The sequence below is a fragment of the Netta rufina genome (assembly GCF_964035555.1).
Source record: "Netta rufina genome assembly, chromosome: 27".
Classification (NCBI taxonomy): domain Eukaryota; kingdom Metazoa; phylum Chordata; class Aves; order Anseriformes; family Anatidae; genus Netta; species Netta rufina.
The window spans coordinates 5,886,446-5,908,560 of NC_140151.1; the positions used below are offsets into that span (position 1 = coordinate 5,886,446).

The following is a 22,115-nucleotide window of genomic DNA, read 5'->3' on the forward strand; positions in this document are numbered from 1 at the left end:
CTGCTTTCCTGGTGCAGGAACGGTCCCCAACGGCCACGGCGTGGGGCGGTTCCTGGTGGGGCCGTTGGCAGCCAGGCCGCAGCATGGGGCCGTGCGTGGTGCTGCGGGCGGTGCTGCTGGCGGTGCTGTGTGAGTCTGCCCACAGCAACCCGTGGGCCCCCAGCGTGCCTGGGGCTGCAGCTGGTAATGCCTCGCACGGCCCTTTCCCTCTTTCTCTCTCTCTCCAGGTTCACGAGCACAGTCGCAAATCACAGTCCCGCTGCAACTGCCCCCAAACACAACGGGAGAGTCGGTACTTGAGCACCCCTCTTATTTCCTACATGTGTGTGTAGGTGTGAGTGGGTGTACATGCAGGAGGCTGTGCTCTGCTGGCTGCAGAGGGGTGATGGGGGTGGTGAGTGCTGGCAGCTGTAACTGCAGCCACAGGGGCTCAGCCTGCCCCATGAGGAGTGTTTGCTTCTTGAGCTCCTGCAGTTGTCCTCAGCGCTTGCAGCCTGCCCTCTGAGCTTGCTTTTCTGCGGTCGCTGTTCCTAATTCTTCCTTTCTCTGCTCTTCTGCACACACAAGGGCACGCTGTCCTACGTCCTCGCGATAGAGGGGAGGCCGTACACCATTCACCTGCAGCAGCAGTAAGTGCCCTGGTGCTGCCCCGTCTGAGCACTGCTGGCTTGTGCGCTCCCACCGGAGGCTCCCCTGGCACGGGACGGTACCGGTCACCTGCAGAGGACGCGTGTTTGTGTGGCACGCACGCGAGTGCTGTGAGGGGCTGGAGCAGGGCTGGAGGGATGCTTGTGCCCGTGACCGCTGGTGGCAGCGGGTTTTGGATGTGCAAGGAGCCCCGGCACCATCGGTGTGGCAGTGCCTGCTGCAGGACCCAGCGCGAGCTTGAGAAGCTCTGTGTAAGAGATGCTAGTTTTAGTATTTGACTTCATGCTTTTCTTTTGCAGTCTATTTATACCTGATGATTTTAGGATTTATATGTCTAATGAGATGGCATCCTTTAAAACTGATTTGACTCATATCAAGGCAAGTTTGGGCTGTTTTTTTTCTTTTAACCTGAAGTATTGCAGAGCTGCTGTTCAGTGCGTGCAGTTAAACTGTCTGGGTGACCAGTTCTTGGGACTTTAGGGCTTCCTTTGCTTTGCTATGGTTTAGGGCGACTGCTTCTACCGCGGGTACATCGAGGGCGTCCCCGGCTCTGCGGTGACTCTCAGCACCTGCTCTGGGCTCAGGTACCGGGGCCGCCTGCGCTGCCGTGCCGGTGCCCGCGGCTCCCCACCCTCCCCGTCCCCTGCCGGCAGCCGGGGTTCCCAGCGGTGCCGTGCCCCTCGCAGGGGCTTGCTGCAGTTTGAGAACGCCAGCTACGGGATCGAGCCGCTGGTTAATTCACCCATCTTTGAGCACTTCGTTCACCAAATGAGCAACGAGAACACTGCAGGCTTCCTCTTCGCAAAGAGCCGCGCCGAGAGCGGGGCCCAGCCGGCAGCGCAGGAGATGGTGCTGAAGATCGTGTACGGTGAAGTGAGCTGCCGCTGGTCTCCTGGCCGAGCTCACGTCTGCTCGGTTTGGGTGGGAGCTGTTCCTGCAGGCAGCTTTGCCCCACGTGCGGTCTGGATGGGCAGCGATGGGTGGGGGATTTTAGGAGGGCAAGGGCTTCATGGAGCTGTCGCATGGATCGTCACTGTCCTGGTGCCTAACGAGAGGCATGGCCAAGTTAGAACGGCTTCTTTGAAAAGTGAGGAGTGGTTAAAGTTAGAGCGGCTGCTTACCTTGTGCTAAATACGAAGACAGCATCCACGTAATGCTGTTGAGCAGACACTTTGTAGTATAGCAAATTTCAGGAATAAGATCGATGGAATGTAAACATAAACAGCTTCACAATATTTTCTTTTTTAGCCAGCATTATCTGCAGTACGGTCTCCTAAGTACTTTGAGGTGTATGCAGTTTTGGACAAGGCTTTGGTAAGTCAGTGCCAGCCATCTTCTCCTTGTATTTGCTTGACTACTACGAACGTAAGAATGGTGCCGTTTCCAACTTTTATGCATTTTTGGTTTTCCCTTTATAAAGGTATTTGTACTGTGGATTTTACAGGAAAGAATGATTGAAAATTGGTAGCTCACATTTACGTGACTGGATGCTGGGAATCCTTTCCACCTTATCCTGCTTTGCTGTGATAAACGACTTGTCCATTCTTACGCCCTTGTGTTGTTTTCCAGTACAATTATATGGGCTCAGACAAGAAAGTTGCAACATGGAAGATAATCCAGATTTTCAATTTAGTCAACAATGTAAGTTTTGAAACCTGGTTTGTATCGTAATAGAATGATGAGGGGCTGATTTTAGAAACAGCCACCTATTTCCTAGTTGCTTTTGGTTTGGGGAGGAGGCTTTGTAACTGCAGTTCCAGCCTTGGCTCGTGATGCTTGGCATTGCGATGCCAGGCACAGCCTGGCAGGAGCCGCCAGCTTCTCTGCCTCCTGGGCCAGACGTGATAAAAGGTTGGTGAAGAGTTTAACCCCAGTGGGTGAATACAAAGGCTTTGCTTTTTCTTCCCCTCCACACTGTCCAACAAACACACTTTTAAGAAGTGTCCTTGGGCTGATTTGTGCGTATGATGATAAGCTACTTAGCAGAAAAACTGAAACATTTTTACCAAGTTATTAGGCTTTGTTCATGTGCCTCTTGGGACACTGTTTTATTTTTGAGTTTAGTTCATTCTATTTTGCCATACAGATGTCATTCCATGGCTGCCAACAGCTACTGTCCATCTTTTCCTGTCTCATTTGTTGCATGTACAGACATAATTGTGCTCTGAAAAAAGGCGTGTGAGCAGCCATCTCACCTGTCACGTTTTTAGATTTTTAACCCTCTGAACGTGACCGTTGTTCTGTCCTCCCTGGAGTTCTGGATAGAGGAGAATAAAATCTCGACAGCAGGGGAAGCCGATGAACTTCTGCAGAGATTTTTGGAGCGGCAGCAGCCATACCTCGCTCTGCGGTCGTATGACATCGCCTGCCTCTTTGTGTAAGGCTAGAATTCCCCCAGGGACTGGCGGTGCGGGGCAGAGCTCAGCCAGTCCTGCCATGTGGGGGGCACTGGGGGGACCACGGGGCTGGGGGCTGCGACCTGCGGCCGGAGAGAGCTCCTGTGTTTCAGGTACCGGGACCAAGCTTCCTTCGCGGGTGCGACCGTTCCGGGCAAGGCGTGCCAGAGGGATGCTGCGGGTGCGGTGGCCGTGGTATGAGGCCTGCGGCTGGGACCAGGCCGGGTGCTGCAGCCCTGGGGTGGCGCCGGGGCCGGGTGCCTGCGGGGCAGCGCCGCACCCAGCTCCTGGCTCTGCTCCCCCAGTACCAGCGCAGCGTGACCCTGGAGTCGTTCTCCGTCCTCCTGGCCCAGATGCTGGCCCGCAGCTTGGGCATGAGCTACGACAACAACAGGAGCTGCCGCTGCCCCGGGCACATCTGCGTGATGAACTCGGAGGCGCTGTGAGTTCCTTGCGGCCTTCACCCGACAGAGGCACAGGGCGTTCTCAAACCGAATGGTGGTGGATGCGTTGACACCTACACAAACGGGGATAATCCTTCATTTTAGACATGTCGGTGGGGCAAAAGCCTTTAGCAGCTGCAGCGTTGAAGACTTTGAGAGCTTCCTCAAGCTGGACACAGGGGACTGCCTGTTCGACAGGCCGCGCCTGGCCGGGCTCTCCTACCGGCAAGCAGCCTCCTGCGGCAACGGCGTGGTGGAGCGCGGCGAGCAGTGCGACTGCGGCTCCGAGGCGGTGAGCACTGCAGCAGCTGTGGTAAATGTGGGATTTTGTGCTGTTTGTCCATTCGGAGCAGTGAGATGTGGAGATACAGGGCGCAGCTGAAGTAGGAGCCAGCCCAAGGTCTTGGGTCTGCCATGAGCTCCTGTGCTGGCATCGATCCGACAGCAGCTTTGCCCACTCTCTCATGTTATCCATTTTATGGATAAGCAGGAAGGGGAGGACCTTGGACAGTGAAAAGCTGAGAGGGAACAGAAGTGCAGAATAATGTGGCTTTGTGATGTGTTCTCAGGCATGCTTGAAGGATAAATGCTGTACTAACACGTGTCGGTTTAAGCCAGGAGTGAAATGTTCCTCTGGACTGTGCTGTGATGGATGTCAGGTAAGTCATGTTCTTGCGGTCATCACAAGGCCATCGTAATTTTTGGAGAAATATTATGTTCCCATGCTTACGGATGAGGACAAACTCCTCTGCTGTGCAATTGCAGCAGTTCCTGGGGTGGAGCTTTCCAGCTCAGCTCCCTAAAATCCCAAGGAAGGAAATTACTGGGGGAAGGCTGTCATGGGATGGGATGGGATGGGATGGGATGGGATGGGGGAGACACATGGTTAACCTGAGTGCCCAGCAGTGGTCCTAGCACTGGGGAGCTGTTGTAGAGGGTCCCGGGGGCCCGAGAGGGACCCCTGCCAGTGGGTGCCTGAGCATTTGTGAGAGAGGAATTGTGAGAAAGGAACAATTTCTGCCTCTCTCTCCAGTTTAAAGCAAAGAACTCGCTGTGCCGCCCTCCCGCCGACGTGCAGTGCGATCTGGCCGAGTACTGCGATGGGTCCTCCGCGTCCTGCCCCCCCGATCTCTACGTGCAGGATGGGCACAACTGTGAGCACGGCACCGGGTACTGCTACAAGGGACGCTGCCAGTCTGCTGACCTGCAGTGCCGGAGGCTCTACGGGACAGGTAGCGGGGTGGCTCTGCTCTCACTGGCACTGCTGCCCTGCTTGAGAAGGCAGCTATGGTGCTAGCAAAGTTGGTTTGTGTCCTTGCCCTCTAAAACACCAAACTCAGGTGGGTTTCATTATGGCTTTTTGTAGCCTGGTTTCTGTGGAGGTGAGGTTTCGTGGTTAGTTGTTAGACTCCGGTCTGATATTTGGTGAGAACTTCATCAGCGAGCCAATTTTCTATTGGCCCATGACATGCTTCTCAGGACTAATTAGAGAAAAAAACAAAACATTTTCTCTAAATAATGTACAGCATCCACGTTCTGCTGTGTGCAAGATGAAAATTTGTAGGTACCATAACATGTCATTTCATGTTTCTTTAGCACTAATATTGATTATAAATTAAACTTGTAGGTTCAAAAAGTGCTCCTGTGGCGTGTTATGAGGAAGTCAATAGTCAGCGAGACAGATTTGGACACTGTGGGTTTCACTCCCGACATGGCTATAGGGCCTGCGCGTGGAGGTAGGTTGCAAGGGAGGGGCAGCTGTTCCCCTAAAAATGAGTATTTAATTTGGACTGTACAGAAGAGGACAGTATCAAGATTCCAGCTGACAGTGAGATTTGTGAAGCAATAAATAGTTATGTGTGTTTTCTCCTCATTGGTAATGGAGCATCTTTCCCCGTATCACAGATCATCTCTTGGGCTTTGCCAGCCCTACTTATTTTTTCTTACCATGTAGCACTCCGTACTTCTGTTGTGTGGTTTAATGGTGCTGTTGTTTCACTGTTTAGCATGCGTATGTGATACACACACACATTCCGTGCAAATCAATTTTACAGGAATCTCAGATGTGGAAAGTTAATCTGCACGTATCCGTATAGCACTCCCTTTGCAACTGATGCTGCTGCTGTCCTTTACGTCCAAGTGCGAGAGCATTTATGTATATCTTTGGATTACTTGAATATACCAGTGAGGCTGGATCCTCTTATGATTCCGCCAGGTACAAAGTGTGGCTCTGGAAAGGTAAGAAAACACTTTATAGTCAACTAAGACGTCAGATAGGAATTTTAAACATTAACAGTTTTAGGGATACTCGCTCCTGTGCAGCATAGTGTAAACACTGCAAATATACACTGGCATCACATTAAGTTTCTGGTGTGGTATAAGCATTGAACATAACCCTAAAGTAGTAAACGTAGCTTTTCAAAAGCACAGGGTTGTTTTTTCTAAGGAAGCGTATTTTGAATCCCATGTGGGACACGAGGCCAATGAGCTGAGGACTGATGGTAAAGCACTGAACTGGAATGGCCGTGTGTTTTTCTAGGTGTGCATAAACAACACTTGCCACCCCCATTCCGTCCTCGGATCTGACTGCAACAGCGAGGTGGAATGTCACGGCCACGGAGTAAGTAGCAGCAGCACTGCTCTGAGTGCTGCGGGTGTTTGGTCCTAAAGGTTTGCTGGGACTCGCGTGGGACCTGCCTGCAGACACATTTTAGGCTGATCCTATTGAAATCCCGGCCCTGTCAGCCGGTACCGCGAGTAAAACCACTTCAACGTACTGCTCCTAAAACCAACTCCGAAATGAGGAGGACAGGTTTTATTCACCGAGAGGGAAAACTGGGTGGTTTGGGGGGGGGGCAGCGATGTTGAAGGATGCAGCACGGGCGGGCGGCCGCGCTCGGGGCTCTGCCTTGTGCCGTGCTGCCCGCCCCGACGGGGCTTCCCCGCTGGGTTGCTCCTCGCCCGAGCTGCGGGGGGGGCTGCCCGGCCTGACGGCGGGCCGGGGGCTCTCCCCCCTCCCCAGGTGTGCACCAACCAGCGGCGCTGCCACTGCCACCCCGGCTGGAAGCCGCCCGACTGCAGCCGGAGGGGCTCCGCGCTGGGCGTCAGCGCCGACGGCGGCCCGGGGCCGGCGGAGCGCGGTGAGTCCCGCGGCCGGGCCCGGCGCCACGGCGGCTCCGCGGCCCCTCCGCCACCGCATCCGCGCTCCCTTCTCCCCCCGGCAGGACCCCCGGCGCTGCGGGACGCGGCTCGGACCTGGCCGCTGCTCCCCGCCTGCCTCCTGCCGCCCGCGCTGGCCGCGGCCGCGCTGCTGCTGCTGCTCCGCCGGGAGGCGCGGGGGCGGCGCGGGGTGCGGGGGGGGCAATAAACGAACCTTTACAAACCAGAAACGGCCTCGGCAGCGGCTGCGCCTCTCTGCGGGGCCGTTACCGGGCGGGGGGCGCCATGGTGCTGCGCCTGGCGCTGCTGGCCGCGATGTTGGCGGCGAGCCGTGAGTGGGGCCGGGGCTGTCCGGTGAGGCTGGGGCCGTCCGGTGGGGCCGGGGCCGCCCCAGTGCTGCCCGGGGCTGCAGCCGTCTCGGGCCGGCCGGGAATGGTCCCTCCCGGCGTCGTGGTGGGGATGCTCAGGGGTGGTGGTGGTCCCCGGGGAGGGCCGGGGGCTCGTCTGCTGGGCTCTTCTCACCAAACGCTGAATCCGGCTTCTGGGGGTTTGGGGACTTCATCTGCTCCGGGTAACCCCCTCCTCGCTGGCACGGGGGTCCTGGGTTTTGCCGATGTGCCAAGCACGTGAAGGGGCACAACATGGGCGGCTGTGCGTGGAGCGCAGCACACGGAGGAGCAGGAGCGCTGTGGAGCCTGCTGAAGTGGACGCTCACTGTACGGCAGCCAGCGGTGTTCGACTGGGCTCCCCGAGCCCCATTTCTGTTCCTGATGCAAGTTGGGTTGGGTTGGGTTGGTTGAACTGGGGCTCGCTCTCATGCTCCCATCGTACCGTACTTACATTCCTGGGCTGCAGCAGGGCTGGGGTCCAGCACTGGTGTGTGCACATCCATTTGTTTTTTTTTTCTATGGAAGTGTCCAGAAAAAGCAGGGCTGGTATCCCTCTCCATGCCAGCCTACGGTTTGTAAAAGTGCCTCTCACACGTGCTCACAACTCCAGCTGTGGCTGCCAGGCACAACTGTGGTGGCATTCATCTGTGATTATAACTGTAAAACAAATTGTTTCTCTAGGCTCACAAATACCTTTGCACGTCACAGTTCCTCAGAGGTTACCCTCAAAAACAGCTGGAGAGACGGTACTGACACAGTTAAACTATTTAATGTTTGTGCATGTGTGTGCGAGTGGATATACTGGTGCAGGAATACGGGGTGTAACAGTCCTGGCGTTGGCTGCTGCCGGGACAGTTTTGGGAAATGATGCTCTGCCTGCCCTGAAGTGTGTGTGTGTGAGGGGGTGTGGGGGGGTGACCAGATCTGCTGAGCTCCTGCAGTTGTCCTCAGCGCTTGCAGCCTGCCCTCTGAGCTTGCTTTTCTGCGGTCGCTGTTCCTAATTCTTCCTTTCTCTGCTCTTCTGCACACACAAGGGCACGCTGTCCTACGTCCTCGCGATAGAGGGGAGGCCGTACACCATTCACCTGCAGCAGCAGTAAGTGCCCTGGTGCTGCCCCGTCTGAGCACTGCTGGCTTGTGCGCTCCCACCGGAGGCTCCCCTGGCACGGGACGGTACCGGTCACCTGCAGAGGACGCGTGTTTGTGTGGCACGCACGCGAGTGCTGTGAGGGGCTGGAGCAGGGCTGGAGGGATGCTTGTGCCCGTGACCGCTGGTGGCAGCGGGTTTTGGATGTGCAAGGAGCCCCGGCACCATCGGTGTGGCAGTGCCTGCTGCAGGACCCAGCGCGAGTTTGAGAAGCTCCAAGTGAATACTCCTCAGAGTGTTTTCAGAGGATTTTGCTGTATTTATGTTCTAGGTTCTTTTTACCTGATGATTTCAGGATTTACACATACAATGAGAAGGGATCTTTGTACTATGATTCACCCCAGATCAAGGTAGTGCTTTGTTCTTACGTTGGATGAATTGCGGGGCAGCCTTGCTCTTTAGTATATGGGGAGATGTCACCCCTTACGCAGGGAAGTGATGCTTCCCTCCTTTCCCCTGTCCTTCAGCAGAGCTGGGTGGGACAGGGCCGTGCTTTGTCATACGAATGCCCTGTCCTCACACTGGGATAGTGTGTAGAGACTGGAGATTGTTTGCAGATACTTGAACCAAAATGAGATTGAACAAAATCTTCATAGTGCTGTTGCCTGACAGAGCTGCCCCTGTGGTTCCCTTTGCTTCCCTTTGCTTTGCTGTGGTTTAGGGCGACTGCTTCTACCGCGGGTACATCGAGGGCGTCCCCGGCTCTGCGGTGACTCTCAGCACCTGCTCCGGGCTCAGGTACCGGGGCCACCTGCGCTGCCGTGCCGGTGCCCGCGGCTCCCCACCCTCCCCGTCCCCTGCCGGGAGCCAGGGTTCCCAGCGGTGCCGTGCCCCTCGCAGGGGCTTGCTGCAGTTTGAGAACGCCAGCTACGGGATCGAGCCGCTGGTTAATTCACCCGCCTTCGAGCACTTCATTTATCACATGAGCAACGAGAGCCTGGCAGATTTGCTCTTGGCAAAGAGCCGCGCTGAGAGCGGGGCCCGGCCAGCAGTGCGGGAGGTCTCCTACAAAGCGCACACAACGCTGGAAGTGAGTGCTCTGATGGTGGCACTGATGGCAGCATCAGTTCTGGTGTCTCTTGGTCCATCAAAGAAATTAGCTTTTCTTACATATCATGACTCAAATGGAGAAATTAATTAACAACGGTGAACTTTTTTTTTTCTCTTTTCCAGTTACTGTCAAAGCACCACAGAGAGTTGGCACTCCATTTAATTTTGGAAAGGAATTTGGTAGGTTTGCACCAGTCAGTTCCTGTTCCGTATTTATTTCCTTGGCTCTGGATAGAGCTGCTGCAGAGCTTTGCCATGGTCTTTCACGTGGTCCTGCATGGCTTTGTGCAGGCTGTAGCTTGTGGCTGTGGTGAAAGGCCGTGATAACTCCACGTGCTTCAGCACGTCAGTAATCTAGGTACAACCTCATGTCGTATTTCAGTACAACTACCTGGGTGCAGACAAATACGTTGTGACACAGAAGATAGTTCAGATTATCAGCTCTCTCAGCAGTGTAAGTTTGAACCGTTCTTTAAATACTGCAATAGAAATTTTGGGCTTTAATTTCAGCCTACTAACAGCTAGGTAGGTATTGGTAGGATTTGTCTAATTTTTGAGAAGATAATAATTAATTAAATGTGCTTTCTGATAATACTGAATCTCATCTTTTTAGCTACTGATTTTTTAGTTTAGCCTGTCAGAAGCTCCAAGTTTCCCTAGGTCTTGTCTAGATGGGGTTAGGAGCTGTGGCAAGTAAGGTTTTATCCTTTGCTTTCCTCCACAAACACATGCTCTACCTCAGTGCTTCTCTCAAATAAATCAATAGCTATGCCTAACATTACCTCGATACCATACTGTCCTCTAGTAGTTCCACTGAGGGGTGATCATGCATGTGTGCATGTGTCAGAAGCCACCACTGCTTTTTTCCCTGTGTCTGTCATAGGGGACTGTTTTTTGTTAGATCCTGCTTAATAAACACTTTTCTCTTCTCTTTTGGACACATTGCTATTTCTATTTTTTTTTTTTTTTAATTCTCTGTACATTTCATTATACACATACACAACAGTAGATCAGTTGCCAACTGCTCCTGTCTATTTTCCTTAGGCAATGTGGCTACTAATAAGAATAAAAATTTACACAGGGCATGAAATGAAACACACGTGAGTAGCCATTTCCTGTTTACTTTCCAGATGTTCAGTTCTCTTAACATAACCATTACCCTGTCCTCCATGGAGGTCTGGATGGACAAGAATAAAATTCAGACAGGGTTGAATGGAGAAGAAGTGTTGATGCAGCTGCTGGAGTGGAAGATGACCAGCGCTGCTCTGCGGTCCTACGAAGTGCCCTATCTACTGCTGTAAGGATAGACGGTCGTTATTATTTCAGAGTAGACAGTAATGACCTGTAAAATTCATGTACTCTGGAATTCTAGACTTTACTAGGGCTGAGATGCCTCTTGTGGAAGCGAGGTGGGGATGCAGTGAGGAACAAACAAAAGCCCCCCCCTGCCCTGCGTGGCCTGGGGGCTTTGACCCGGAGCCGCTGAGGCTTGGAGGCCAGAGAGAGCTCCTGTGTTTCAGGTACCGGGACCGAGCTTCCTACGTGGGTGCGACCATTCCAGACAAGGCGTGCCAGAGGGATGCCGCGGGTGCGGTGGCCGTGGTACGAGGCCTGCGGCCGGGACCGAGCTGGCACCGTGGCCCTGGGGTGGCGCCAGGGCCGGGTGCCTGCGGGGCAGCGCCGCACCCAGCTCCTGGCTCTGCCCCCCCAGTACCAGCGCAGCGTGACCCTGGAGTCGTTCTCCGTCCTCCTGGCCCAGATGCTGGCCCGCAGCTTGGGCATGAGCTACGATAACAACAGGAGCTGCCACTGCCCCGGGCACATCTGCGTGATGAACTCAGAGGCGCTGTGAGTTCCTTGCGGCCTTCGTGGCCTTCACCTGCCAGAGGCGCAGGGCGTTGTGAGGAGGATGGCACGGCGTGCCTCGGGCGTGGGTGCCCTCCTGTCACAGGGTAACACAGAGATCTCTGCTGTTCTTGCTCTGGGAAAGGAAAAAAAGCATAAATAGTGATTTGATGGTTACATCGGAAAGCAAATCTTTTCTTTCCAAAAGCAAGATGTTTCTGAATGCTTCTCATTCTTACTGATAGCACATGTTAAAGTCAGGTTTGCCAATGAGATGAAAGGCCCCTGGGGGCTGCTTGTCCTGCCTCGTGCTTACCCATGAGCAAGTTCTCAAACTGAACAGAGATGTTAAGAAATGGAACGGCGGTGGATGTGTTGGTATGCACACAAGTAGGGATAATCCTTTGTTTTAGACGTGTCAGTGGGGCAAAGTCCTTTAGCAGCTGCAGCTTTGAAGACTTTGAGAACTTCCTCAAGCACAATCCAGAGTGCCCTTACATCAGGGTTGCCCGGAGGAGCCCGCTCTCCAGAGCGGCCGTCTGCGGCAACGGCGTGATGGAGCACGGCGAGCAGTGCGACTGCGGCTCCGTGGTGGTGAGCGTGGGGCAGTGGGGGGCCGGGGTGTCCCCTGCCCTCAGGAATGGTCCCAGACATGGGCTGGAGGTGGTCCAGGGGTTCATAATGCAGCTCTGTGGCCATGCACAGAGATGCAGCTGTCCCCTTCCCTTGGGGCCCCTGAGGCATGCTGTTTGTTAGGGGGATGGGGGCCAGGGCAGGCAGGTGAGGAGATGTGAAGCAGGGAAGGGTTCACGGTGTGCTTGCAGGCATGTGCGGTGGACAAATGCTGCACTTCCCAGTGCAAGCTCAAACCGGGCGTGAAGTGTTCTTCAGGACGGTGCTGTGAAAATTGCCAGGTAAGGCACGTTCATAATTATCAGAAGTTAAGGCTATTTTTGAGGTCTGGAGACATAGTATTTACTGTAGTAGGACTATAAGCCAGCTTACTGTTTTTGCTGATGGTCACCTCCAAAAAACTTAACAATATTGGTGCCGCCTTTTGTCTTTAGCAAGATGAGCATTTTCCCTAGCATGCAATGTATGGACAAGATAGCATCCAGGGGATGGGGATGGGGCATGGGGGACCTGAGTGCCCAGCAGCGATCCTGGCACTGGGGACCTGTTGTAAAGGGTTCTTGCACCGATGGGTGCCTGAGGATGGAGAGAGGAACAATTTCTGCCTCTCTCTCCAGTTTAAAGCAAAGAACTCGCTGTGCCGCCCTCCTGCTGATGTGCAGTGTGATCTGGCCGAGTACTGCAACGGGTCCTCCGCGTCCTGCCCCCCCGATTTCTACGTGCAGGATGGGCACGACTGCGAGCACGGCACCGGGTACTGCTACAAGGGACGCTGCCAGTCTGCTGACCTGCAGTGCCAGAGGCTCTACGGGACAGGTAGCGGGGCGGCTCTGCTCTCGCTGGCACGGGCTGGGAATGCCTGTGCAGACTCAAATGCGTAGTGCTGGGCTTCCTGCACTTGTGGTGAGGGGAAAGGAATGGGCCATGGGAAGGTGATGATTTACGTGAGGATTTCAGGCTGAATGTTGGCACAGCCATACATCTAGGCAGAGAACAAGCCACAGAAATACCCAGATTTTGTGGACGGTCTCTGAGACTTTACCAGCAATTCCACTGTCTGCGAGGTCTGTCCTGCAACTCGAATGTGGGCAGATAGTGATATAGCCACTTTTTACTCCATCAGATACAAGAACTGATAAATGTTAAAGCCAACACAGGTATTCTAATCTGTATTACCTCAGTTATAATCAGTATTATTTCCAAACTTCCAGGTGCCAAAAATGCTCCTTTGGCTTGTTATGAAGAAGTCAACAGCCAGCAGGATAGGTTTGGACACTGTGGTAATCACCCGAAGGATGGGTACCAGCCCTGCTCTTGGCTGTAGGTTTCAAGGGAGAGGGAAGTGTTTAACTAAGAACACGTGTTTAATTTGTGCCCCCCTTTACTGTTGATGCAAAGCGTAAAAATCTGTCAGAAGCTTCTTCAGTAGGGTTTTCTCCTGCATGGCTGCCTTTTCTTCCACTATTGGCTCTAGCTGTTCTTAAAAGAGATGGTGATGCCGGGCAGGTCTTGTCCTGATGGATAAGGGGCACGTAGGGGTGAGCAGAGCACTCTGTGGTGGGCATGACAAATGCTTACCCGTGGCATAACCCGAGGTGTGGGGGGGTACTGGAGACCGCAGGGGGTTGAGAAGCAACTTCATCGACTATCCAGCAGTACAAGCAGTCGGTGAGCTTGGGTGCTTATTTCATTTAAATCTCCCTCCCTGAATTGTGCACCTCAGTGCCTCCAGCATTGTGGTCAACCAGATGCTGTGCCCACTCTTCTAATTTACTGTGCTAATGATTTTTTTAGGAATCTGGGATGTGGAAAGCTAGTATGCACGTACCCGAGTCGTATTCCCTTCACAAAAGTTAAGGGTGCCATCATTTATGCTCAAGTGCAAGAACATCTGTGTGTGTCTTTTGATTTTATGCGTGGACCAACAGTGCAAGATCCTCTCATGGTTAAAGATGGTACAAAATGTGGTCCTAGAAAGGTAAGAAATATTTTGAGAGCATGGAAATGACATACAATTATCACAACTGCAACAGTTTTAGAACTGCAACTGGTTGCAACTTTGCAGTATAATTTAGAGGTGGTTTGTACTTACATTTTTGGTAATTGATTTACTGATCATTGTTGAACCTAAGAATCTTTTTTAGAGTAATGGCTAGCATGACGAAGAGTGATGGGAAAGTATCCAGCAGAATTTTTTTCTTTCTGGACTTCCAGGTGTGTGTGAATGGCACGTGCCAGCCACATTCAGTCCTGAAGTATGACTGCAATGTGAAGACTAAATGCTCTGGGCATGGAGTAAGTAACGGTGCTGTTAGGGTGGTCTTGTCATGTTGGCTGATATTGCTGAAGAAGAGAGAGGATCTTCTCATGTGCCTACAGTGGCTTGCTTGGGACTTGGCTAAACCTGTGATTTGGGCTAACACTCATTCTCCAAAATTGTTATGCAGCAACTGTGGGAGAAATTAAGTGAGAATACCTAATGTACTTTCCCTTCCAAGACCAAATATAAATGAGATGAGGGGATGTGGAGTACTTGCTTGTCTAGATTAGCAGAAAACTGGAAAAGGGGTAACTAAAGAGGATTTAACTGCACGTAATTGAAATAGTGTTGGAAATGACCAGTGTATTTGTGCGAGGTAAGAGGCAGCCTGGGGAGCAGTGGAGCAGGACATGGAGGAAGCCCAGTCAGGGGTGTCCAGCAGCAGTGCCAAGTGGCACTGGTGTCTGGCTGTGACCCCAGCACGGGGCTTGCACTGGTCTGCGTGTGGGAAGGAGTGGGTATGAAAACGGTGCTATTGAAAGCTTCGCAGTGCTCCTTAGTACAAGTTCTTACAGGTGGGGAATGTTTTCTTCCCACCCTGATGTTTGCAGGTCTGCAATAACAGAAGGAACTGCCACTGTAGCCCGGGCTGGTACCCGCCCCAGTGCAGGATTCGGGGACCTTCGATAGGCGGCAGCATCAACAGCGGGCAGCAGCTGTGGGGCCGTGACGGTGAGTCCTGTGTGGCAGCTCCGGGTGCCCAGTGGTTTTACCGGGGGCAGTGGCTGCCCCCATGGTCCCAGAAACAGCCTCGGTCTTGTGACAGAGCAGACGCCCTTGGCATCGCCTGGCCCTTACCCGGAGGTGTGCCTGTGGTTCTCTCTCTAGATGCTGTCACAAAAAGCTTTCCTAAGGGCACGCTGAAAAGTTGGCTGCTGCTGCTCCTCTGCATCATCGTCCCCATCCTTGTTGGCTGCATCATCCTGATTAAGAAGTGGACCCAGCTGATGAGGCGCTGTGCGAGGAACGCATCGCAAAGTGATGGGTAAGTTAATGGTGGTTGGTTACTGCGAGTCCCCCGTTCTGGGTGGGGGAGATAGGCAGGGGGCTGTGGCAGCGAGGGGTTTGGGGACGCATTCTGTCCAGGTGTGAAGGAGAGTGGGTGGGAGAGAGCCTGGGCATGTGGGGAGCAGGGGGAAGCAGCGCTGGGTCAGGACACAGAGCAATTGTCCTCCACCCATCCCTCGAAGCACTTGCACGCCTCCCAGAGGGGTGCAGGCATGCTCCTCAGGGGTTACTTGTGCAAGCAGTGACACGTTCCCGACTGACCTCGCTCTCCCAAAACACCGGGCCCTCTGGCAGGGCTCACACGTGCATGTGGGGAGCGGGTGGGCGCGCCTTTCGGGGAAACGTGCCCCGGGGGGCCCGCGGGGCGCAGCCAGCAGCGGGTGCCCGGCGCCCTCACGCCCGCCCCGCGCCCCCAGGTCGGAGGCCAGCAGCCAGCGCAGCTGGGAGAGGTGAGAGCGAGCCCCGCGCCCTGCGGGCGGTGCGGAGCCCAGCGGGGCCGGGGCTGAGCCGCCCCCCTGCGCTCCCCGCAGCACCACCACCGAGGACAGCGTCTGCGAAGCGGAGCCGGAGCCGGAGCCGGGGCCGGGGCCGGGGCCGGGGCCGGGGCCGGGGCCGGAGCGTCCGTCGGAGCGGGGGCCGTGACGGGGCGGGCAATAAAGGCGCTGGGTGCAGCCGCGAGTCCGCGCCTGTCTCGGGGCCGTTGGCGGCGGCCGTTGGCGGCGGCGATGCGGGCGCTGGTGGTGCTGGTGGTGGTACTGGTGGTGCTGGTGGTGCTGGTGGTGGCGCTGGGGCTGCCGGCGCGGGGCCTCGGCCCCGGGGGAGCGGTGCCCGGGCAGCGCCGGTCCCCGGCGCAGCGCCGCCGCCAAGCCCCGCAGCGCGCCCGTGCCTACAGCATCCCCATCGCGGGCACCCCCCGCACCGTGCGCCTGCGGCAGCAGTGAGTGGGGGCACGGCCGCGGGGCGCTGCGGGGCACCGAGCGGGGACCCCAGGGCTCCGTCTGTGCTCTGTGCGCAGAGTGTTCTTGCCAGAGGACCTCCGGATTTATACGGACGGCCGAGGGGGGCTGGCGAAATCCGAGCTGGCGCGTGTGGAGGTACGATATGCCCTGTGTGCCGCGCGATTTTGGGAGCAGTGCTTGCTGCTGAGGTACACCTGAAGAAGCGTGCGGTGAGGTTTCCTTCTGCAGGGATGCTCTGTAGACCTTTTGCTCGCCTCGGGCACTGATCTGCTCCGGGCAGCCCTGGTGAGGGTGTGCATCAGCTCACACCCTGCTGCAGCCATCACGAGTTCCCAGGGACGGTGAGGAGCTGATGAAGGGACGAAGACCGAGCGGTGGTCAGTGCAGGTGTCTGCTCCCAGGGGAGCCCGCAGTGCCGTGCTGCTCCCACGTGCTCTGCGTGCTCCCACCGGGAGCCCGTCCTCTGCAGGGACGGAGACCATGGCACAGGTAGCAGCAAGGTCTGGTGCCTTGCACGCTGCCACACGCTCCAGGTCTCGAGGGAGGAGGCACCACACCGCAGACATGACTTTACTCCTTCCAGCGTGACTGCTTCTACGAAGGCTACGTGGAGGGTTTCCCAGTGTCGCTCGTGGCACTTAGCACCTGCTCTGGACTGAGGTAAGCCTCGGGCTGCCTTTGCCCTGCGGCACAGCCACTAGCAAGAGCACCAGGCTCTGTTGGTACCAGTGGTGCTGGGCTGCTGGAGGAGCCATTCCTGCCGCTCGTGCCTTTGCCTTGCAGTGGGGTCCTGCAGCTCGCAAATACCAGCTATGGGATCAGGCCTTTGGAGGCTGCAGCTGGGTATCAGCACCTCGTTTATCAAATGCGTAATGAAAATGTAGAGACACCATTTGTAGAAAACAGCTCCCTTGCCTGGGCTGCAGAGGTGTCACCAGAGCCGTGGGAAGGAGCAGCAGTGAGTATGCCTCGAGGCCGTGGGGTTTTGGTGCAGTCGTAGCAGTAGGCCCTGGAAATCTTTAGCTGAAGGGTGCCTCAGTTTGTGCAGTAGCATTTGTTCCTGTGTGCATTTGGTACATCCAATGCTAAAGGGCTTTGTGACTCACCGGAGCTAAGGACAAGGTCAGGAGGGGGGTCTGATGGCAGCGCAGGCTCAGCCTGGGTGAGTGGGATGGGGTTTCCTTGCAGCTGCAAGGAGTTCTGCAAACTTCTGTTGCTGTGAATACAGCCCGAATCTGTGGCTGATGTTATTGTGTTGTGGATTATGGAAGGAATGCTTTCCTAGAAGTCTGGTACTGTTTGTCCTACAGCTCCAAATCATTGTGGATCCCATTAACTGACTGTGGAACTAAATGTCTCTTCTGCAAGTTGATACAAATTGCAGAGGCTAGTCTCTCTGGGTAATTTTGGGGGGGTATTTTTGTTGCTGTTTAGTTTGCTGTGGTTTGTTTTGTGTTTATATTTCCTTAAGGGCAAGGAAGCTGTCCACAGATCCCCACGATATCTGGAAATGCATGTAGTTTTGGACAAAGCTCTGGTGAGTCTTTGCATCCTCTCCATCATAAATTGTTTTCTCTATGAAAAAACTCTGCAACAATTTCAGAACTTCACAGAACATCAAGGGAAGCATGCATGGGGCTTGACAGTCCCCATGAAATGGAAACTAACTCCCTTGGGCATGGATAATAATATGTTATGGCAGGAGCTGCAGTGAGCCCTGGGGAGCTAGTCCTGCTGCCTCACACAGTGCACTCAGATGCTCCTGTGTCTGTTGTCTTTCAGTATGACTACATGGGAGCAGACAAGGATGCAGTGACAGCCAAGATAGTCCAGCTTTTCAGCTACGTGAACAGTGTGAGTTGCTTTTGGTTGTTTGTGGCAAATGTGTTGCAGTGGTAAGGAAAAGCAAGCGGGGAACTGTTGAGCAGCTGGGCTCTGGACCAGCCGTGGTGTCTGTCTGCTTCCAGATGTTTTCACGCCTCAATCTGACGATAGCGCTCTCTTCACTGGAGCTTTGGACAGAAAAGAACAAAATTCCTACCATGGGAGATGCTGAGGAGTTGCTGCAGAGATTTTTGCAGTGGAAAAACATACATCGTGTTCTGCGGCTCCAGGACATAACATTCTTATTCGTGTAAGAAGGGGCTGGCTGTGATAGCTGGCACGGGGATGAGAGGAGTAGGACGGTGTCAATACAGAGGCATGAGCATACACATGAGCAGCATGCGTAGGGCTCAGTCTGCGCTGTTCCTCAGCTACAGGGAGCAGTCCCCTTCCACGGGGGCATCTTCTGCGAAGAAGCTGTGTCTCAAGAACCACGCTGGAGGGGTTGCCTTGGTACGCAGCCTGTCTGTTTGTACCCCTAGCCTCCCGTGTGTTGGCACGGTGCTGAGCTGTGCCTCCAGGTGAGCCCATGCCTACCCAAAGGGCGAGGAACGCCAGCAGCACTCTGTAGGGCACGGAGCCCCTGGGGGTGATGGAGCAGGGACCCCAGGGCTGTCAGTGCCTCGCAGCCCACCGGAGCCCCAGAGCAGAGTGAGTTTGCTGCAAGGACAGCGCTCTGAGGTCTGCCCGTGTTGCCCTCGCAGTACCGAAGCACTATGACGCTGGAGGCATTCTCAGTCGTCGTGGCCCAGCTGCTGGGGCTCAGCCTAGGGATGGTGTACGACGACCCCGGGAGCTGTCACTGCGCGGGAGCTGCCTGCATAATGCAGCCCAGTGCGGTGTATGTCCTCGCAGCATGCCCGGGGTTTGCAGGGTGAAGCCCCAAGTGCTCTGTCCGTGCCGCCCATGTGGGCGCCAGCCTTGTCCTCTGGCTTACAGGCACTCGGCTGGCACCAAAGCCTTCAGCAGCTGCAGTGTAAGAGACTTCCAGCGTTTTCTTGCCACTGGAGAAGGGCAGTGCCTGTTGAACAGGCCAACGATGGACGTGTCGTATAAAGCTCCCGTGTGCGGCAACAAAGTGGTGGAGCCAGGAGAGGCTTGTGACTGCGGGTCGGCAGAGGTCAGTTGTGAGCCTCGGTACAGCAGGAAAGAGCCACATCCCGTGCCCCCGGGGGGAGAGCTCTCCAAAGAGGGGTGTGAATCTCATGCCTCATCAGGAGGCTGCAGACAGCCACTGCTGAGGGGAAGCCCGAGCTCTCTGCTGAGCTCCTGTACCCACAGGAGGGGTGTGAGCTCTCCTGACTGCCTGTGCTGGTGCCTCCAGGAGTGCCGGCGCGATCTGTGTTGTACCGTGGGGTGCAAAAGGAGGAAAGGGGTGCAGTGCCTGTCGGGCCCGTGCTGCTGGAAGTGCAAGGTAAGCTGTGCAGCAGCAGTGGGAACACTCAGGAATAGCCTTTGCATGTGCAGGGCATGTGCAATGGGACTTGGTGGGGACAAGTGGCTGCATTTCCAGCTGCGAGTACTGGCTGCTCTGCTGTGAGGAGTTGGAGAGCACAGGTGAGTGAAGTGAGCTGTGTGACGTGGTGGTGCCGGTGAAGTGCCTTTGTGTCAAGAAGGTGCTTTAAGGAGCAGGTACCATGCCTTCTCCTGAAGTACCGAGATGAAGGATATGCCAACTGTACGGACACATGTTAATGTTGCGGGGGTAAACCTGGTTAGTGGAGAGCTTTGAAATTGTGTGGGTAGATTTTTCCCAATCCTGATCTAAACTGTAAAGCCAATATTTGCTTTGCCCTAAGAGGAGATCTGTTCTGTTGTCTGTGAGTGCATGTGCTATGCAAAGCTCCTCTTGTTCTGCCTCTTCCCACCAGTTTGCAAAAAGCGGCACGTTGTGTAGAACCAGCTCCGAGGATGAGTGTGAGCTGAAGGAATATTGCAACGGCACCTCTGGGGAGTGCACAGCCAACCAGTGGGTGATGGACGGGCATCCCTGCAGCAGGAACACCGCCTTCTGCTACAGAGGAGCTTGCCAGACAGCTGACAAGCAGTGTCAGGACATCTTCGGCAAAGGTAAGGGCTGCAGGGGGGCTGTTTGTTGTGCGTGAAATGTAAGGCTGTGGACAAGAATCATCAAAACAGGAAACCCTGGCAGCCCAGCCTGTGTGCAGGCAAAAACAGGCAGCAAGAGTGGAAGAAAACGTGTGTTGGGATGTCTCTTGACTTCAGCCTTGTAGCACAGAGCTGACGGGCAGGCTGTGGTGGGGCTGGGTGGCAGCTGCAGCACTGCACAGCAGCAGCAGGCTGTTGGGAGCACGGCGAGGTGAGCACTGTGTCCAGGATCCTGCATGGCCACTGCACCAAGTGCCTGTGAGAGCCAGCAGCCCTCAGCATCATCGGGTGGCCCCGGCAGTGATGTCCAGCCCTGAGTTGGAGAGAGAGGCCTTTTGCCAGTCTGTGAGTGATGCTATGTGTTTGCAGGCGCCAAAAATGGACCCTTGGCCTGCTACGAGGAAATTAATGGCCAAAGGGACAGAATGGGACACTGCGGCTCCAACCACAGCGGGTACCAGAGCTGTGCATGGAAGTAAGTGCTGTAGGAACCCCAGGGGCCTCTGGCTAGGTCCACGGCAGCAGGGAGCCCGGCTGCACTGCAGGGCAGGACGGGAGCACACGGATGTGTCACCCTTGGCACTGGGGAGGAGCTCGCTGTGCCAGGGTGCGTGGGCTGCCAGGCAGATGTGAGAAGGACCCGTGGCAGATGTAAGCATGCCGTGTCCGTGTGCTGCAAATCGGCTGTTTGGGATCTGTTCTCCAAGCCCTCGGTGCGACCGATGGAGAGGAACAGAAGGGTGAAGGTGTCTTGTGTGAAGTCCTCTGCTCTCCGTGCCTTTGCAGGGATCTCCAGTGCGGGAAGCTCATCTGCGAGTATCCAGGTAACCTGCCTTTCACCAAGGAGAAGGCTGCGGTGATCTACACGCGGGTGCAGAACACGCTGTGCATCACGCTGGACTACATGAGGCCTCCTGCAGCGAGGGACCCGATGCTGGTGAAGGATGGCACTGTCTGCGGCGACCACAAGGTGACGTGCCGTGGCTCTTAGGAAAGGAGGACTTGCAGGAAGTGTTTCTGCAGTAGTGGTGTCGGAGACCCACGGGCAGTCAGTGGCTTTTCCTGTGGTTGCATCCTGAAGGGGTCGGGGTTGGTGCATGGATTGTGCGAACCCCATCGCACGGGGTCAGGCTGGAAACCCGTGTCTGTCCCGAGCAGGAGATGGGTGTTACTGCCTGCTGAGTGCTGTCTGCTGACCCCTACATTTGTGTTTTAGATCTGCATGAATCAGAAGTGTGTGTCTGCTGCTGTCTTGAAGTATGATTGTGACATAAAGAAAAAATGCAACAATCATGGGGTAAGTTACAGTGCCGCATGTCCTCGGTTTTTTTGGACCGCTCTCCCAAGATGCGCCTTGCAAAAGCAAGGAAATGTGTTCGTGATCTTTTGTAGCCAACAGAAATCATTTCTCTCCCTCTCTGTCGCACAGGTGTGCAATAACAAAGGGACTTGCCATTGCCACGCTGGCTGGAAGCCACCGAACTGCCAGGAGAAAGCAGGGAAGCAGGGAGGGAGCAAAGACAGCCTGCTCAGCGCCGGTGAGCAGCGAGGGCAGCGACCCTCTGGGCTGTGGGAAAGGAGAAAAGAAATAGGGCAAGAGTTGGAGCAGAATAACAGAATTACGGGCTGTTGAGGTGGGAAGGGACCTCTGCAGGTCTTCTCCAGCATCCCTGCTCAAGCAGGGTCACCTAGGCCCAGGCCCAGGTTGCTGCCGTTCCCTTTCTGGCCGTGGCTCGCACGGGGGGAGCCTTGCTGTCCCGAGAAGTGCGCTGCTGTGGGCTGAAGGAGGTTGTTCCCTGTGCCTAGATGAAGTAGGCCTGCAGAACAAGGACCCGCTGAAGATGTGGCTGCTTCTCACCTTCTGCCTCTTTGTGCCCGTCCTCATTGGGGTCATCCTCTTGGTGGTGAAGAGAAAGGAGCTGAGGCAGTGTCTCTACACAGAGCAGCTGGAAATAGATGAGTAAGTCTGCTCCCCTTGCCTCGGGCTCAGATGCAGTTGTAGGTGACAGTAAAGGGAGAGCCTGGACCTGCACCCTTGCCATGCGGTGTGCACGAGGGGGAGAGAGGAGAGGGGAGGCAGTGCTGTTGGGCTTGGTGACTGGGGGCAACTCCCTGCTCCCACCCT

The 22,115-nt window shown here is 55.2% G+C and overlaps 3 protein-coding genes across 3 annotated transcripts; all 3 read left to right on the top strand.

The window, feature by feature from the left end:
* Nucleotides 1-83: 83 nt before the first annotated feature.
* On the top strand, nt 84-6,854 carry LOC311219283 (disintegrin and metalloproteinase domain-containing protein 32-like; the record flags this gene model as incomplete). The annotated part of the gene is made up of 17 exons (XM_084302364.1): nt 84-129; nt 228-292; nt 1,156-1,232; nt 1,335-1,521; nt 1,897-1,962; nt 2,218-2,289; nt 2,859-3,025; nt 3,158-3,239; nt 3,350-3,486; nt 3,593-3,779; nt 4,057-4,146; nt 4,521-4,719; nt 5,115-5,223; nt 5,542-5,725; nt 6,027-6,107; nt 6,510-6,627; nt 6,712-6,854. The coding sequence occupies 17 exons, from the start codon at nt 84-86 to the stop codon at nt 6,852-6,854; spliced, it is 2,010 nt and encodes a 669-aa protein (XP_084158490.1).
* Nucleotides 6,855-6,931: 77 nt separating this feature from the next.
* Nucleotides 6,932-15,491, top strand: LOC311219284 (disintegrin and metalloproteinase domain-containing protein 32-like; the record flags this gene model as incomplete). The annotated part of the gene is made up of 19 exons (XM_084302365.1): nt 6,932-6,977; nt 7,717-7,781; nt 8,070-8,131; nt 8,454-8,532; nt 8,844-8,920; nt 9,023-9,212; nt 9,356-9,412; nt 10,363-10,529; nt 10,753-10,834; nt 10,944-11,080; nt 11,491-11,685; nt 11,877-11,991; nt 12,328-12,526; nt 12,922-13,030; nt 13,505-13,688; nt 13,925-14,005; nt 14,582-14,702; nt 14,859-15,015; nt 15,455-15,491. The coding sequence occupies 19 exons, from the start codon at nt 6,932-6,934 to the stop codon at nt 15,489-15,491; spliced, it is 2,160 nt and encodes a 719-aa protein (XP_084158491.1).
* A 272-nt stretch (nt 15,492-15,763) lies between these two features.
* Nucleotides 15,764-21,954, top strand: LOC311219285 (disintegrin and metalloproteinase domain-containing protein 32-like; the record flags this gene model as incomplete). Its single annotated transcript, XM_084302366.1, has 18 exons — nt 15,764-15,790; nt 15,893-15,975; nt 16,054-16,132; nt 16,581-16,657; nt 16,781-16,955; nt 17,472-17,534; nt 17,780-17,851; nt 17,965-18,131; nt 18,253-18,334; nt 18,586-18,722; nt 18,821-19,001; nt 19,206-19,295; nt 19,753-19,951; nt 20,360-20,465; nt 20,777-20,960; nt 21,207-21,287; nt 21,420-21,528; nt 21,797-21,954. The coding sequence occupies 18 exons, from the start codon at nt 15,764-15,766 to the stop codon at nt 21,952-21,954; spliced, it is 2,070 nt and encodes a 689-aa protein (XP_084158492.1).
* Nucleotides 21,955-22,115: the final 161 nt, after the last annotated feature.